The sequence below is a fragment of the Microcebus murinus genome, chromosome 3 (genome assembly GCF_040939455.1).
Source record: "Microcebus murinus isolate Inina chromosome 3, M.murinus_Inina_mat1.0, whole genome shotgun sequence".
In the NCBI taxonomy this organism is placed as follows: domain Eukaryota; kingdom Metazoa; phylum Chordata; class Mammalia; order Primates; family Cheirogaleidae; genus Microcebus; species Microcebus murinus.
In genome coordinates this window covers 58,596,151-58,614,244 of record NC_134106.1, presented here as the reverse complement: position 1 = coordinate 58,614,244, position 18,094 = coordinate 58,596,151, and the positions used below count along the sequence as shown (strand labels likewise).

General features: G+C 46.2%; 1 protein-coding gene across 5 annotated transcripts in view; it reads left to right on the top strand.

Moving 5' to 3' along the window:
* Window positions 1-18,094, top strand: part of ADD2 (adducin 2) — a 103,012-nt gene that overhangs the window by 55,438 nt on the left and 29,480 nt on the right. For all 5 annotated transcript variants that reach the window (XM_012750133.3, XM_076000865.1, XM_076000866.1 and 2 more), the window contains 5 exons: window positions 214-331; window positions 6,339-6,555; window positions 8,454-8,592; window positions 15,404-15,555; window positions 15,985-16,065. In XM_012750133.3, coding sequence (XP_012605587.1) covers window positions 6,373-6,555; window positions 8,454-8,592; window positions 15,404-15,555; window positions 15,985-16,065 — 555 coding nt within the window. In that variant the 5' untranslated portion in view covers window positions 214-331; window positions 6,339-6,372. The remainder of the gene's footprint in view (window positions 1-213; window positions 332-6,338; window positions 6,556-8,453; window positions 8,593-15,403; window positions 15,556-15,984; window positions 16,066-18,094) is intronic.

Sequence of the window (18,094 nt, the reverse complement as noted above, 5' to 3'; positions counted from 1 at the left end):
AAAGCGATTTTCCAATGCCTCTCTCTAAAAGGATCCCAACTGTAAAGATAACGAAGCTTTCTTTACCTTTTTAAAGATATAATTTGCTTTTAACATAAACATTCATTTCAAGTTCATTTTAAAGAATTGCCCAGCAGTTCTTCAGATAAGTTGGGTTAAGAGTCATGGTGGTGCAGACAAGGCCCTGATGTTTGTTGTGTTTGTGCTTTCCAGTTTCCACCCCGATGTGTGAGGAGGCCGTGTAGATGCGGCTGGCACCCTGAGGGTGGAGCAGCGGGTGCAGACCGAGCGCCGACAGGGAGCCCCCGGACTGGGCCAGGCCTGCCTCCCGGTGAGTAGGCAGCAGTTTTTCACTGGAGATGGGGAGAGATGCACACTTTTTGGTTGGATCCATCACATGAGATTGAGCTTCCAGACGCTCATGCCATTGCCATGAACTCCCTCTGTCCTGCTGACTCAGCAGCCACCTAGAATCTGCAGGACCTTAGTCCCCTCCCCTCCCCTACCCAGCAAGGCCAGCGGCCCCTACAGCATTCTGTGGTCACTGTCACTCCCAGCAGAGAGAAGTCACCACCTGACAAGGCAGCCTGTTCCATCTTCCCGTCACTGAGCAGCCCCTGCTGTTGGAAAATTCTCCCTCATGCCCTCAGCTACAATCTGCCTGTCTGCAACCACCACCTGGTTTCCTACTTCTGGCCCCTGAGGTTCCGGGAAATCGGCCTAATCCTTCTTGCACGCAGCAGTGCAGCAGATGTTCAGGGACATGACGGAGTGGAGAAGGGCAGGGTCTGGGGCCAGGGACAAACCTGGCTGAATCCTGACTCCACTGTTATCTGGGTGACCTTGGGCAAATTAGTGAACCTCTCTGTGATTCAGTTTCTTTCTCATAAAACTGGGACAAAAATATCTCCCCCATAGTGTGGTCCCAGGAATGAAAATAAATTATGAATCAAAGTCACCTTGTGATGTTATATCACCAATTCTTTGTCAGCCACTGGCTATCCTACAATTCAATTCAATTCTGACGTGAACTATCCGAGTTAAAGGGCACACAAGTTACCTACCACAGGTGAAAGAACAAGTCACCAATGAGACTGCCCACACTTCAGACACAGCCACAGGTGGGGTCCACAGGCCAGCCACACTTGTGAATGACCTGACTATAAATTTGGGGGTTCCCATCACCCCTCTTCTGGCTCAATAATTCATTAGAATGATTCAAAAAACTCACTGAAAGTGCTGTACTTGTTCTCATAGTTTTATTATAAAGGATCCAACTGAGGCACACCCACATGGAGGACAGGCAAAGCTCAGGGCCTGGGGTGGGGTACACAGAGCTGTCACTCCCTCTCCTAGCACATCAGTGTGTTCACCAACCAGGAAGCTCCCCCAGGCCTCCATGTCTATGGTTTGGTGTTTTTTTCCCCATCAAATAGCTTCATTACAGAAGTCATTTACCACTTGATTGAACTGAATCTCCAGCCCCTCTCCCCTCTTCGGAGGTTGGGGGTAGAGTTGAAACTACAACCTTCTGGCCACATGCTTGGTCTTTCTGGGGTGTCCAGGCCCTCCCCTGAAACTATCTAAGAGCCCACCAACAGTCACCTTATTAGCATAAACTCAGGTTTGGTTGAAAGAGGCTCATTATGAATAACAAAAGACATTCCTACTGTCTTTTGGACATTTAAAAAATTCCAAAGGTTTTTGAAACTTTGTGCCAGAAGCAAGGGACAAAAACCAGATATATATATATATATATATATATATATATATATATATATATATATAATTTTTTTTTCTATCATGCCTGACCCAGCTAATGCTGGCCTCTGATCTTCAGCATTCTCCTTAGCCTCTTTCTTGCGATCTCCAGGTTGATACATTTCCATTATCTGGTTGAAAAACTAAGCATTCTCAGTCTTTTTCTGGATGTTCTTCTTTTTGTCCATTATAGCTCAAGACTGAATTAGTTTTTCGTACTAAAACACACAATTACAGATATTTAGTGTGTGCCTGTTTATAACTGAATCACAAGCCTCTCATTACTTGAATCCCTAATGCTAAGGCGATTCTAGCCCCTAAATGACACATTTAATAAGAGTAAATAGTTAACAACACTTGCTACGTGCTAGGCCCTGTTTTAAGTATGCCACGTACTTTAACTTTGCTAATCGTTATAACCACCTTTCGTGGAAGTTAAATTGTTACAATCCCCAGTTTATATATGGGGAAACTGAGACACAGAGCAGTTAAGTCACTAGCCCAAGGTCACAGAGCTAATAAGTGGCATAGCAGAGATCTGAACCCAGATAGTCCTGTTCCAAAGTCTGTGCTTTTTGCAACTAAGACCTGCTGCACATAACTTTGATCATCTCCATGTTTTGAGAAGAGAAGGAAGGAGCTCTAAAGTACACCTCTGATTCCTAAAGCCGAAGGGTTTGCCTAGGCCCCTGTTGTCACGGGTTGGAGTTAGGACTTCTATATCCTATGCCACCCCCATTGGAACATCTCTGGAGCGGCCCTGTGGGGCTGGGCTCCAAGGAGGGAAGGCAGATGCACGGGCATGGTGGCGTGGGCTCCTGCCCTCAGGCCCACAGCTTCTCGGTTCCTCCTGCTTCAGGGAGGGGAGAGCTGCTTCACCGCTGTCACAGACCCGATCCTGGGAAATGTGGCCACTCCATGGGGAAGGAGAGAGGATCAGCCTCTCCTGCCTGGATGGGAAGGATTTGCACCAGGAAGGCTCAGGGCCAGGCTGTGCTGGCCCAAACCGTCTCATTCCCAGAGAAACTGAGAGTTCGGGCGGTTCTGGAGCTTGTGGAGCCCGGAACGCTAGGGAACACAGGGAGCTCACATCCCCGTGCTCACAGCCAGCGTACTCACTGGGGGGTGGGGTTTCTTCTTGCTGTTTTAAAAATAACATCAAAGATTCAGGGCTTTGAAAGTGCCAAACAGAATTAATTTGCCACGATGAGTCACCAAACAGAGAAGGGGTGGTGTTCAGCAGGGTGATGTCTCCGGAAGAATTGTGGTCCGCAGTGCTGCCTGCCCAGGAGAATCTGGGTGGGGACCGCATGTCTGCGTGGCTCTGGTGCAGTTAGTGTTTGATCTTGCCATCCCTTCTTACCCCTGAGGCCCAGGAATGAGGCTGCGTGGGAGCACGAGGGAGGTGACATATTCTTAACTAACCCCATGCGCCTGGGATTGACTGGAACCCAAGGGCCAATGTCAGTTGCTCCTGTGTGTTCTTTGCAGTTGTTTCTTTTTTGGCATCTGGCTCGGGGGAGAGCCCCTGGGGGAAAGCAGAAAGGTCTCTTGCTCCAGGAAACCCAGCTCCTCCATCCTTCTGCCTTTACTGTATGAATTTGTCTGACTCCAACTCAGATAAGTCATATAGTATCAGAGCTGGAAGGGACCCCAGAGGTCATCTGTTCACGCCCTCATGTAGAGATGGACAAAGTGAGACCCAGAGAGAGGAAATGATTTGCCCAAGCCCACGCAGCTAGCAAGTGACAGATAGGGGCAAGATTGTGGGTCTCTGACTTTTAGTCCAGAGCTGATTCCACCAGAAACGTCCCTGACAGACTCAGTCACTCTTTCTCCATTTAGATAAAGGGAATGGGTCTGGAATTAAATGTTACTAAGTACAACCACAACCATTCTAGCAACCTGCCAAATCTGTTTCTAAATCTTTCTTTAGGGAATTTTTGTTTTGGCCGCCACTCCCAGCAGACTCTTCCCTCCACCCCCACCCCCATCACCATCCCCTGTTGCCAGATAGCTCATCCACCCACCTGGTACGGGCGGTGCTGGTCGGGGAGATGTGGTAAGGGCTTTCATAAGGACATACTAATTAGTGGAAGAATTATGGTCAGAGGTCATGGTTTGGCAGCCTTGCAGAAGCCGGTCGTGGTGGCATTTGGAGCACTCCTGCTGACTGTTAAAAACTTTAGACAAATTAAATTTAACAGAGTTTAATTGAGCAATGAATGATTAGCAAATTGGGCATCCCCCTAGAACCAGAATAGTTTCAGATGATTCTGGGTTGCCACATGGTTGAATAACATTTATGCACAGAAAAAGGAATATGGCATACAGAAAGTGGAAGTGAGGTACAGAAATTGCTGGATTAGTTAGGGTTTGGTGTTCGCCTTACATGAACAGGGGCCACTCAGCTGCTGTGATTGGCTGAAATTTGGCTACTTTTTACAAGAATCAGTTGACACATCAAGTTGGGTTACAGGCCACTATGTATGTAGAATCCATTACACTGCACTGAAAATATGTAAGGAGACAGCTTTTGGCTGAACTTCATTTAACATGTCCCAGGCCAAGTTACAATGGGAGGAGGGGCCTGGACAGCTATGGGAAGTGGCATGTGGCATAAGTGTGGGACACATGAAGCTCTGTGTTGTATTTATCAGGCTTGTTAGAAGTGGCCAACACCTGGAATGGACTCCTTCCATTACGTGTTACAATCATTCACATCTAGCTCCTGACATTTCAACCCCACCTGCTTATTAGAGTCACCCAGGGAGCTTTTGAAAATCCTGATATCTAGGTCACACCCAGACTAATTTTATTAGAATCTCTGGCATCAGTAGTTTTCAAAGTTCCCCAGGTGCTTCTAATGTGCACCCAAGATTGGGAACTACTGTGCAGGCCAGTAGCCTACTCTGGAGGGACTCTGTCCATGTGTCTTCCCTTGAACTTGCTGTTCACCTTTTCCTAAAAGGAAGAATGCAAACAACAACAACAGGTCATCTGGGTATCCTAGGCTGACAGGCAGGACTCCCACTGTCTTTGGGCTTTTCTATTGCATCACCCTCCACCCACTCCACCCAGAGAGACTGTCAAGGCAGAGGGTAGAGTTCTGACATAAGATGGAAAAAGAGGACATAGGAAGCTCAGGGACAAGAATATGGTCTCGTGGCCATCAGCAAGGCCTCCTTTGTAATGAGCTGCTGGTGGAGTGGAGGTGAAGGCTGGGCAAACAGGAGTGCTGGAGCAAGGCTGGCGGCAGCCAGGACTGGGCAGCCGAGGGTGCAGGGCAGGCAGGACCTGGGAGGCAGAAGGACTCTCCCAAAGTGCAAGAGAGCACTCACCTTCTTGTGGAATGGGAGCCTGGAGGTAAAACAAGGGAGTGGCAGGTTGTGGATGAGAAACCAGGTGTCCTGATCTCATTACTGCCCTTTTATTTGTATCTGTGTACACAGGTTCAAAAACTATTGTTCAAAATACAAGCTTTCTTTTGCTGAGAAGGGAATAAGCAGCAAGAAAGCTAAAGCCCTGTTAGGCTTCCCTGGATGTTGAAGGGGCACAACACAGACTTAAGGGCCTAGCAGTGCTGGCCCACGAAGGGGCACTGGTTTGGCCAAACTCCCACAGCTGGGAAGTGAAGGCTGGACCTGCAGCCTTATTCTTCAGAAAGGCTCCAATATAGCAATAAAAGACATTCCTTCGTTTATCATTCATGCATTTTAAAAAGCATGCTTGAATAGAAAAAATATGCAGCTCTTCCCCAGTTTGATTCTCCAAAGGCTGTCCTGGTCCACGCCCCAGGAATCAGGTCCTAGACACGGTATATAGGACTCTGGCAATCTGGCAACATGGCACCCTGCAAATAGTATTTAGCCTATCAATATGTTTCTAGTGGGGTTTAGGAGAAAATAATTTTTCATTCATAAAAGTTGCATACTTCTTTTAAAATTTGGAATAAGAATTTGATTCGGCATTAAGGCATGATTTATAACAACAGATTCACCAACAATTCCTTTCTAGGGGCCAAAGCAAAGTCCAGATTGTAAAGAAAACCATGGAGCACTGTATTTCCCACATTTTATGAGTTCCTGTTCCCTTCTAGTAGTAGTTTTAGTAGTTCCTGTTTAGTAGTAGTGTTCTTTTGTGAATTTCCCACCAAAATTTTTGAGGAGGCTTATTAGAGAGTTTACATTTTAGATGAAGTACTAATTCCCGGTAACTAGCTTTCCACGATGTCGGTATGCACCACAGAAATGCTCAGAAAGGTCTGCAGGCCGTGTTTCCACTGGGGGGACCGTCTACTCCAGGCGGAGTGTGACGGGTTAAAGGCTGGCCAGCTAGTCGGAGAGAGGTGCAGCACACCTGAGCAGGTCGCACAATTTGACTCAGTTCGTCGTAGCACCCTATAGATTGGCACACGGGCAGCTGCCGGCGTCCTGCCCTCTTGCCGGCAACTGAGTTTCCACCCTCTGGGGAATAGCCACATCCCATTGTGGATCCAACCGAACCCAACCCTCTGCTCTAGGAAGCGTGTACCCGACGGGGAGCACCAACCTGCCCTCGCACCCCATTCTCTGTAGGGTTCCAGGAGCGGATTGCAAACCCACCAGGAAAATGAGCGACGAGGCGGTCCCCGAGGCCGCCTCCCCGCCGCCCCCGCAGGGGCAGCATTACTTCGACCGCTTCTCTGAGGACGACCCCGAGTACATGCGCCTCCGCAACCGCGCCGCCGACCTGCGGCAGGACTTCAACCTGATGGAGCAGAAGAAGCGCGTCACCATGATCCTGCAGAGCCCGGTGAGTGCTCGGCCCCGCCCGGAGCGGGAGGGCAGCGCGGCGCTGACTCTTGGGGCGCACCTGAGGGATGAACAACTTCTCTTCCCCTGGCTCGGGTCGGTAGCACTTTAAGCCCGCTGGGCCGGACGGGCCTGGCCGCCTGGTGCTGGCGTCTGCCCTGGTCACGGGTGGGTGGCAGAACCTGGTGTGTGAGCAGTTTGGATCGGCGGCGGGGAAGGCGGGACTGAGAGACAGGCGCCCCCTCGGTTTCCTGTGCCCTTCCTGGGCCTCAGGTTCCCGCCTTCACCTCCCTGTCCCAGAAAGCTCTAACAGTGGAGAGACAGACTTGTAAGCCGGGCGCCAGCAGGGGGCGCCACGTGGGAGGCTTGGGGCTCCCTTTGTGGAACGCCACAAAGTGAGAACGACCTGTGCGGGCAGATAAGGCCTTGACAGGCAGGGGGAGGGGCTGAGGGGCCTGGAAGCCCCAGGAGGTGGGGACAGTGGCCAGCTAGTTGGAGAGAGGTGCTGCACACCTGAGCAGGTCCCATGTTTTGACTTAGTTCGTCGTCGCACCCTATAGATTGGGTATAAAAGCAGAACTGAATGGAGAAGTGTTCCACCCATATGGGGTATAGGACGGGGTGGGGGCAGGGAGGGCAAGGCGGGACCCGCGACCCCTCCAGACGGGAGGTCATTTGGTCCCTGCCTGGCATGGCCACAGAGCTGGTCCTTGAGGCATGTTGTGCCTTGAGGAGGCCAGAGGATGGGGCTAGAGGACCACTGAAGGAGGGGGATGCAGGCCCTTGGGCGGGGCAGGGAGAGCAGTGTGGAGGGAGGCAAGGGGGTGTCTGGGAGCATAGAGCTTGGGGGTCCTCTGGAACCAGTGCATAATCCTAAGGGTGAGGAAGCCCAGGAATGGAGATGGCATCTTCAGGGACTTGCCAGGATGGGCTCAGGAGGGTGGGCCCAGCTCTGCCTCAACACCTCCTGGCCCCCAGGCTTTGGGGAGCCAGGGCCTGTGGGTGGGCTGTGGGAGACCCTGGCTGACAACACATGGAGCAAGGCCGAGAGGATGGGCCTGAGGTCTTGGTAGCCTTGTGCTGTGGGGCCTGGGGGAATATGGCAGGTGCTGAAAGCATTGGGGTGATGAGCCCTGGGAAAAAACCCAGAGTGTGACTAGGACGGGCGGCAGGAGGGTAGGAAAGGGCAGAGTTAGATAGCACCAGCTCAGGGTTTGAGGTGTCAGGCAGGGACGGAGGAAGTCCTGCTTCTTTCTGTCCTTTTATAGGTTGGCCAACACCTAGCGGTTCCCTGTTCCCTCCTGAGTGTTTTCCACTGCTGCCTGGGGGGCAGGATGCCTTGCTTTTGGCCTGGTGGTCTGAAAGGCCAGGCTTCAAGTCGGACATCAGAAGTGAAAGTGACCTCAGAGGTCATCAAATCCTTCTGCCCTTCCTCCTCCCTTTCATTAAGCACATGAGGAAACTGAGGCCCAGAAGAACCATAGGCATGGCTAATGGACAGGAAAAGTGGAACACTTCTTCATCCAGTTCTGCTTTCACAATGTCCTTAATTACTCAAGTGAAGTCCTGCCCTATCTGATAGGGGGAAGGAGCCTTGGCCATCTCCTAGACACTGGAAGGATCTGGAATCTGGATTACTGCCCACAGGGCAGAGGAACACAGGATCCATACGAGTGTCTCCTTGTCACCTCCCACACAGCAATCTGGGGAGGCTTCCGAGGCCCTGGAGGAATTGCCAGTGTTTTCTGGGGCCGGAGGTCCTGAGCCTGGCCCTGCCCAGCTGGCCCGGGTGAGGGGTGGGCACTTGGAAGATCTCATTATTCGGCAGCTGACCTGAGGGGCTCCCTGTCTCCCTGGAGGGAGGCTGTGGGGGGACCAGCACCTCGGGGCCTGCTTCAGTCTTTCAGGGAGGAGCTGGAAGGACTCATCCAGGAGCAGATGAAGAAGGGGAACAACTCCTCCAACATCTGGGCCCTGCGGCAGATCGCGGACTTCATGGCCAGCACCTCTCAAGCAGTCTTCCCCACATCTTCCATGAGTACGTGGCGCTGGGGAGCTGCCAGGAGCAGAGGTGGAGGGGTGGGGTGGGGGGAGAGGAGGGAGCACGAGAAGCGAGAAGCGGCTGGTTGCCAGGCTACGGAGCAGTGGCACAGCCGCATCATCGGGCCTTGGGGAGCTCAGCAGCAGCCAGAGGGGTACCTGGCTCTGCGAATTAACGATTGCGGAAGAATTATTCCTGATGCGGGGGAATGGGAGGAGCGGAGGTGACTTCAGGGGATGGGGGAAGCCACAGAAGCTATTGTCCCCATGCCCCATGAGACAGGCCAACCTGACTCCCTAGATGAGGGCTGAGAGGAGCCATGGCTGTGCATGAACCACCTTCCTGGGCCATGAAACTCTGCCCACAACCTTTAAAAAACAAACATTGAAAATATTCTCCCCTCAACAAGATTAATACAGGATTATGGTTGAAAATCAGGAAAACAATCTTAAAACCCAGAAATTAATATTGTCAATATTTTGGTGTACTTATATCCTTTTACCCCCTTTTCCTTAACATATATAGATTATGCAAACAAAAATGTAATCACATTATACATATGATTTAAATAATTTAACATATCTTAACTAACATTTCACACAAAATATGGTTCTACAATATAATTTTTGACAGATATGTGCTATTTAATCCATTTCCCATTATGGGACTTTTAGATAGTTTCCAACTTTTTGCTATTATTAACAACAGTGCAATAAACATCCTTGTAAATAAATCTGACATTTTATCCATGACTATTTCCTTAAGATAAATTGCTAGAAGTAGGATTGCTGGATTGAAGTATATGTGTGTTTTAAAGACTTGAATGCATAATGGCAAATTATATTCTTTTTCCATACTGGAGAAAGAAAGATGAATCCAATTTACATTCCCGACAGCACTGCAATAGAGTGCTCATTTCCTCTACCCTGATCCATTGTACATATATCCATTTGTTTCATCCCCCTGATTTGATAGGCAATAAATACTTTATTTGTGTTTTAATGGGTATTTATCTGATTACTAATAAGGTTAGATATATTGTGTATTTTCATATACATATTGGGCATGATTTTCTTTTTGTAGTAAGTTGCCCATTTACATCCTTTGCCTATCTCCCTACTAGTGTATTCTTATAGATTTTCCAATCTTTATAAAGTAAGGCTATTTCCCTATTATGTGTTCAATATATTGCAGTTTTTTCCAGTTTCTCCTTTGCCTTTTAATTTTGTTCATAGTGTTTTTGTCTTGTAGAATTCTTTAATTTCCAGGAAGTTGAATCCATTGCAATTTTCCTTTGTGTGTCAATCTGTCTCAACTGTTTGTACAAGTTTATTCCTTAAAATAACTTTAGAATTATTTTGCCAAGTTTCCCATCTACTTTAAAAAATTACTCTTGGGATTTTGATTGAGATTACATGAAATGAATAAATTGATTTGGTGAAGCATTTATAAATTTATAATTTTATATTAGAATGTCAGCCCCACAGGAGAAATGTATGTTTGGTTCACTGCTGTATCCTAGAATAGTGTCCTGGACTTAGAACAGTAACTGGCATATGGTAGGTGCTTAAAAATATTTGTAAGAATGCTCTGGGCATGGTGTTTCACACCTGGAATCCCAGCGCTTTGGATGCTGAGGCTGGAGGGTTGCTTGAGGCCAGGAGATTGAGAACAGCCTTGGCAACACAGCAAAACCCCATCTCTACAAAAAAATATTAGCTGGGCATGGTGGCCTGTGCCGGTAGTACTAGCTACTCCAGAGGCTGAGGTGAGAGGATTGCTTGAGTCCAGAGGTTTGAGGTTACATTGAGCTATGATCACACCACTTCACTCCAGCCTGGGTGACAGAGTGAGACTTTGTCTCAAAAAAAAAAGGAAAAAATTTGAATGAATGAATTTTAAATCTTTTCAGAAATGAGGTATGTCTTCTATTTATTCAATGTTGTTTCTGTTTTTTTTCTCTCATTTAAGGGAAATTGTTGAATATATATGTTTAAACTAGCCCCTTATTAAACTCTTATTTAAATTTGAATATCTTCTCAGTTAATTCTCTTGGGTTTTGTAGATAGAAAAGTCACATTATCTGCAAATAATGGTCATTTTGCTTCCTTTATCCAACATTTATCCTTTGGTTTATTTTTCCAGTTTTCTCATTGCATCTGTTAGAACTTTCTGAACAATGTTTAATAATGGATTAGAGAATAATCATCCTTGTCTCGTTTCTGACTTTAATGGAGATTGTTTTACCACAGGAGTTTGAGATGATTATTCTTTATCATGTTGAGGAAACATGATAAAGAATTTTTATTCTAGTTCACTATGGGTTTTTCTCAGAAATGGATGTTGAATTTTATAAAATGGATTCTGGGCATTTAATGATTTTTCTTTTCTTGAACAATTGATGTGAAGAGTTATAGTAATAGATTTCTGAGTACTCTTTTTTTCATTACCGAAACAAATCATTCCTGGTCTTGATGCATTCTTTTAAAAATACTCTTCTGGATTTGATTTACTAGCATTTTATTAAGGATTTTTGCATTCATATTCACACATGTGATTGGTCAGCAGTTCACTTTTTGGGCCGTCTTTACCTATTAGTGGTATTAGGCTATAATCTCATAAAGTGAATCAGGGTAATTCCAGCCTTTTTTGTTGTTGTTGTTGTTTTGCCCTGTTAGAATTTAAGGAAGAGAGGAAGTATCTGTACCATGAAGATTAATTCTTCACTTACAAAACCATCTAGATCTGGAACATTTTAGGAATTTTTGACATTTTTTCCTCAGTTGCTCCTAGAGTTTCTTAAATTTATTTTGCTGCCTCTTGAGTAAATTTTAGTCATGTATTTTGTATAAAATAATCCATTTTCACGGAGACTTTCAAAATTATTAGCGTGATTTACAATATTATTTTGATCATTTAAACTTTCTGGTGTGGATGAGACGACATCTGCTCTCATTCCTAGTGCTGGGCATTTCTGCTTTCTCTATATCGACTGGTCCAGGAATTTGTTTATTCATAGATCTTGTCACATAAGCCAATTCTCGTATTTGCTTATTGGTTCTGCTATTCTTCCTGTTTCCTAATTTATTAATTTTGTTTTTATATTCATTAATTCTTACCCATGACTTTTATTTGGTTTATTTTGTTCTTTATATTTTTTCTAGAATAGAATAAATGGATTTATTTTCATATTTAATTCAATAATAAAGACATTTAAGGCGATAATTTTTTTTCTCTGAGTATGTGTTTGGCCTTACCCCATCAATTTGACATATAGCACTTATTTTATCGTTCATTTCTAAATAGCTTGCAGTTGCTGATTTGCCTTTGTTGTTATTCTTAGAGCTGAGAGTGTGTTTCCTCTTTTCCAAGTGATTGAATGCATGTTCTTTTAAAGATTTATTAGTAACACTGGATTTTATTACATTATGTTTAGAAAATATGGATTATTTAATTTCTGTTTTGGAGATTTATTGAGATAGTCTTTGTGGCCTAATAATACTGTTTAAAAATGATATACGGATATAGACTATCTCTAGGGAATATTATTTAATCTATATTTTCATTTTTATTTAATTTTGTCATAAATGAGAGTTGTATTGTCTCCCATTTTATTTGATTTCTGTTCATTTCTCATTGTATTTATGGTAGTTTCTGCTTTATATATCTCGATGAAATATTATTCAGAGCATGAGCATTCTTACAGCTATAGCTTCATTATAGATTGTACCTTTAATCCATATAAAATGACCTACAAAATCTCTCTTTTGTCCAGGAGAATATTGCTTTCCCTGTTTTCTTCTTTGATAATAATATTATGTCCTTTGTTTGTTTTGTTTGTTTATTATTTTTGAGACAGGATCTTGCTCTGTTGCCGGGATGTTGTGCAATGGCACAATCGTAGCTCATTGCAACCTTAGACTCCTAGGCTCAGGTGATCCTCTGGGCTCAGCCTCCCAAGTAGCTGGGACTATAGGCTTGCACCACCATGCCTGGCTAATTTTTTCATTTTTTGTAGAGTTGGGGGTCTCGCTGTGTTGCTCGGGCTAGTCTGGAACTCCTGACCTCAAGTGATCCTCCCACCTCAACCTCCCAAAGTGCTAGGATCATAGGCATGAGCCACCATGCCTGGTTATTTTTTTGTTTATATTTGTCTGATGTGCTTTTGATCTTTTATTTTTACTCGTTTTGGGTCATGTTAGTGTTTTTTGTTTTTGTTTTTTATAAACCTCCTATAGCATTGTCTTCTAGCATTCTGTGACAATAATAGAAATCTGAGACATCCTATGTTTTGTTCCTTTGTAGGTAACCAATTTTTTTTTTCTAAATGTTTGTAGATTTTTTTCCCTATCCTTGTATTTCAGAAATTTTGCCAGGAAGCATATAACTGTAGGTTTTTGGTTTTTAAAATGAACTTTTCCTGCCTTTTAATGCAGTGAGTCCTTATAACTTGCATACACAGGTCTTTGTTTCAGTTCAGAAAATTTTTTTCTATTATATGAATACTGATTATATGCTGGCTATCTGGGCTTTGTCTCCCATATCTGTCATATTCTCTACCCTCATTTTCATGTCTTTGTCTTTATACTCTTCCTTTTGAGACAGGAATAGGGCTGACTAGCATTCCCATTGCTTCATCAATCAGCGTCTGCCAGGAAGACAGATAGATGCCTGAAAATCTACTTAGTACCCACGTCCAGGTTATCTGAGATAGAGGACATGGAGAGGGGAAGTTTCAAGTATCACGAGTTCAAGCCTAGATAGATTATTTTCTGTCTAGCTCCATTGTCCCAGGAATTTGGGTCTTTGGGCATTAATGTGCCCTTCAATCTTAGCTTTGAGGGGGGTTACTGAGTTTTCATCTTTTCCTATATTTTCTTAAGTACTTTTGAATCAATGGCTCTGTTAGATTTATACTTTGAATCAATGGCTCTGTCAGATTTATACATGTGGCATTCAGCCATTCTAATTTTCATGAGGCCAATTAGAATAAGCATTTTTTAACTTCTTGTACCATTATCATTTTATTTTGTTTATTTTAAAATCAATACATAATAATTGTACATATTTATGAGGTACATGTGACATTTTGATATACACATACAATATGTAATCATCAAATCACGGTAATTGGGATATCCATCGCCTCATTTCTTTATGTTGGGCAGATTCCAAATCTCTTCTAGCTATTTTGAAACATACTATAAATTCTTGATAACTACAGTTGCCCTACTATACTATTGAACACTAGAACTTATTCCTTCTATCTAACTGTATCTTTGTACTGATTAACCAAACTTTTCTTTATCCCCCGTCTTAAGACTTAGAGCAGGGGATGGGAAACTGCTATTGAGCCCTTGTGTTCTCCTCCCACCTCTCAGTCCTGTGGGTGGAGTCATAGCATAGCTGAAGCTCTATAGGGTGGGGCAAGGGCACTCTCTTTGATACAGGACAAAGAGGTGTGGTGGAGTAATTTCTTGTCTGGGGAGCCCATGGAGAGGAGGGAGGGACCCAGACTGGCTAATTTGAATTAGAAATCCTTGACTTTGGAGTTTTGTTATTGTTATTGCCTGTCTAACTGGGCCTTTGAACTACCCCTGTCCCTGTTGACTAGGCTTACTGGACACATGCCCCTGGTATCACCTCTGGTGGGCACAGGTCCTTTGGATGCATCTCCCTGACATGGGGTGATTCAAGGTGTGCTCAGCTTGCTGGGTGTTATCCCAACAGCACCCAGTCCTCCATCATGTTTGTAGATCATCTTATCATTTCAACTAATGGCAAATCTGATACAGGACATACATCACATTGTGTAGCAGCGAGGTTTGCAGAGGTGGTAAAAGCTTACAAAGAACATTTGAATCCATTAAAGGTTTTAGTGGGGAACTAGGAGAGGCAGTAGCAGGCGGCTCCCAGCCAGACATCATTTTAAACCAGAATTCTTTCCTATTGATTCTTTTATTGGTTCCTAGACGCTGACTAATCCAAGCGCCAGGGCTTAGATGCCCTGTTCTGCCTTCCTGAGGCATGTAGGCAGTGGTCATCATGTTAATCAAACTCATTCAACTGAATGTCAACTCCTAGGCCCTTTGGGTGCCCTGAGGACAAGACTATCAACCCTCTAGGCCCATTTCCAAATCCCTTCCACATGTCCACAAAATTCCCAGAAAGACCTATCACAGAAGAGCACATCCCTGCATGTCCAGGGAGGAGCAGGCTGGCCTGCACAAGGCCTCCAGCCCTTCAGCCACCCGCAGCCAGGCTGACTTCTGGGCGTTTATGGCTCATCAGAAGAAGTTAAGGAATTTACCTCTTGGCTGACTGGGCTTTCTATTTGGCCTATTTCCAAATCGCAGAAAAAGTTTTATTGTATGATATAGGTAAAACAACATGATAATGGCAGGTCTAATGATTAGTAACTTCTTCATTAAATCCAGCTGACGAAGTAGACCTATATTTCCACTCAGGAATTTACTCATGCTTTTATTCAATGTCCATCTTTAGGGTTTATGGTAAGCATGGCATTCCGAGGCCCCTTCCTTCTGTAGCCTTGAGTCTTGCCATGATTTGTGGCCAAAATCAATGTCAAGCTTACCCAAATGAGCAGAGGGCTTTATTGGGCACAAATATCCATTCTGTGGACTTTGCCCCCCTGAGTAAGGGTCAAAGATGTTGAATTCTCTGCCTGGGGACGTCCCTTGTGTGGTTGTAGTGCCAGTGAGGATTTCGAGAGGCCTGGGGCAAGGAAGGGGTGGGCAGATGGGAGCCCTACGCTGAGTGCTACACTGTCCCCTCCTCACCTCTGCAGACTTCTCTCTGATGACGCCCATCAATGACCTCCACACGGCCGACTCCCTGACCCTAGCCAAGGGGGAGCGGCTCATGCGGTGCAAGATTAGCAGCGTCTACCGACTTCTGGACCTCTATGGCTGGGCCCAGCTGAGCGACACCTATGTCACGGTGAGGAGATCACCTAGGACTGGGTGGGGCACTGCATGTGGTCCCACAAAATCCAGAGGAGGACGCCTGACACTCAGCATGGCCATAGCACTGCTGGTGGCCTTTGACCAAAACACAGAGCCCTTCCAAGGTTTCTAACCACGGTGGTCACCAAATAGACAACCTGCCCAGTGCGCACTTCTTTGGATGGGGACCAAGAACTCCTGGATCCCATATCTAGGGCTACCTTTGACCATTGCGAGATTCCTTTTGTAGTTCCCTTTCCCCAGCTCCAAATAAAGGCCACGTCCTCTTCATCTCTCATGGGTGCAGGGGAGAGAAAAGGGTTCACTGGAGGAAGACTTGGATACAGAAGATTCAGGGGAAGAAAGGATTCAAGCACAGTGTCCTTGGCAATGTCCCCTCTGAGAGCATATATCTTTTTTCCAGTTGCGAGTCAGCAAGGAGCAGGACCACTTCCTGATTAGCCCCAAGGGAGTGTCTTGCAGTGAAGTCACAGCATCCAGCCTGGTGAGTACAGCCCGCGTCTTGCTGCCCACTCCTTATTGAAATGACAGCGCCCCTTCTGCTCCTACAGTCATGGGTCATCTCCAAATTGGCCACTGTTGTCCTGTGGAGCTCATAATATGGTGGGACAGAGAAGACAGTGGAACAAACTGAGTGCTCAGAGCATGATGTGACCAAAAGACAAGACGCAAGGCGCAGGCAGCTAGTGCAGTAGAAGGGAGTGGAGTGGAGATGGGCCTGGAGTCTGCCAACAGACTCATGGGTGGCTAAGCCTGGGGTTGGACCACTGAGGTTGGCAGTGGGGGGCCTCCAGGATAGGGGGATACATTAGAACAAGAACCAAAGCAACGTGAGATTTGTCTCATGCTGGTCCCGTGAGAGGTGGCATCTGGGTCCTTTTTCAGTGGAGCTCCTTTTAGATGAGGAAGGAAGACACTTCCAGATGTTGCCTTAGTTCAGGAAAGATTTCTGGGTGGGAGGAGGGAAGCAGTGGAAAGGACTGTTCTCTAGCCCAGTCCTTCTCAGATGTGTGGGTGGTGGCTGCTCTGCTGTGTGCCCATGAGAGGTGGATGTCACCTTGGGGGTCTCAGTGAAGCCCAAGACATGCTCGTGTGTAGAGTTCAGCTGCTCATTCAAAGTCCAAGCTGGCAAAGTCACAGAATATCTGGGCAGAGCAGGACCCTGATGATGGCCGAGGCCACTTTATAGGCAGAAGAGGTAATGGCTAAGTCTGAACTGGGACCAAAGAGACAAGGACAACACTAGCTCTGTCTGGTCAGGGGAGAGAGGAGAGGTAATCAGTGATGAAAACTCAGAGTGGGCCAGTTGTGGTGGCTTCCCCCTGTAATGCCAGCACTTTGGGATGCCGAGGTGGGAGGATTGCTTGAGGCCAGGAATCTGGGACCAGCCTGGGCAGCACAGCAAAACTTTATCTCTACAAAAAAAATAAATAGAAAAATCAGCTGGGCATGGTGGCACACACCTGTAGTCCTAGCTACTCAGGAGGCTGAGGCAGGAGGATCACTTGAGCCCATTCAAGGCTACAGTATGCTTATTGCACGACTGCACTGCAGCCTGGGCAAGAGAGCATGACTCTGTCTCAAAAACAAAAACCAATGAAACTCAGAGTAAAGAGTGCTCCAATAGAGCTGAAGGAAGCTTCAGGAACCTGGAAAAGGGGCACCTGGCCCCACTGGGAGCCATAGGAGGTGGAGGGGTGAGGGAAGAGACTGTTAGTTGAAACCATGGTGCAAGAGTGGGGTCTGTATGAGCCATCAGAATGAGCAGACTGAGACCATGGTAGTGGGGAGAGATTTGATGGAGGTGACTCATGTCCTCAGCAGGAGCACAGCATGCACCAGGCCCACATGCATGCAAGGTCCCTGTGCAGGTGGGAAGACAAGCAAGTGGCCAAGTCTGGCTTAATAGTCAGTGTCTGGAGGTGAGTCTGGGAAGGGGATAGAGACCAGATGATAAGTGGCACCGAAGGCCTTATTATGGCGTTTAGCTTTCTGCTGCTGGACACGCAGAGCCACTGCTGTGTCGTAAGCAGGTGGATGATATGAGCAGGTTTCTGTTGTAGAAATATCACTGTGACACCTGCGTGGAGGCCAACTGACATACAGACAACCAGTTGGGTCTTCTACAGTAAGCTGGGAAGGAAATTCTGGGCCTGCAAGCTTAGTGGGCCTGGTGATCAGTTGGGTTGGGAGCTGGGATTGAGTTTAAGGAGCTGGTGGGATGTTCAGGAGATGTCAGTTGGCATTTGGTATCCTAGGTTCAGAAGAACTGTAGGCCAGAGATACAGGTTGGAGAGTCATGGGCATGAGATGTTTATGGAATGTGTGTAGACCTGGGCTGCTGTGTATGATTGTGTGGCTTCCACACAAGGGAGCCACCTTAGGAGGAAGAGAGAAGGGGGAATTCATCCTGTGCTCCACTCACTCTGTCCTAGCACTAGGCTGCTTGTTTCAATGTGCACAACAGTAACATCCCTATACCAAGCCCTGTGTCCCTGGAGCTGTCCTCAAGA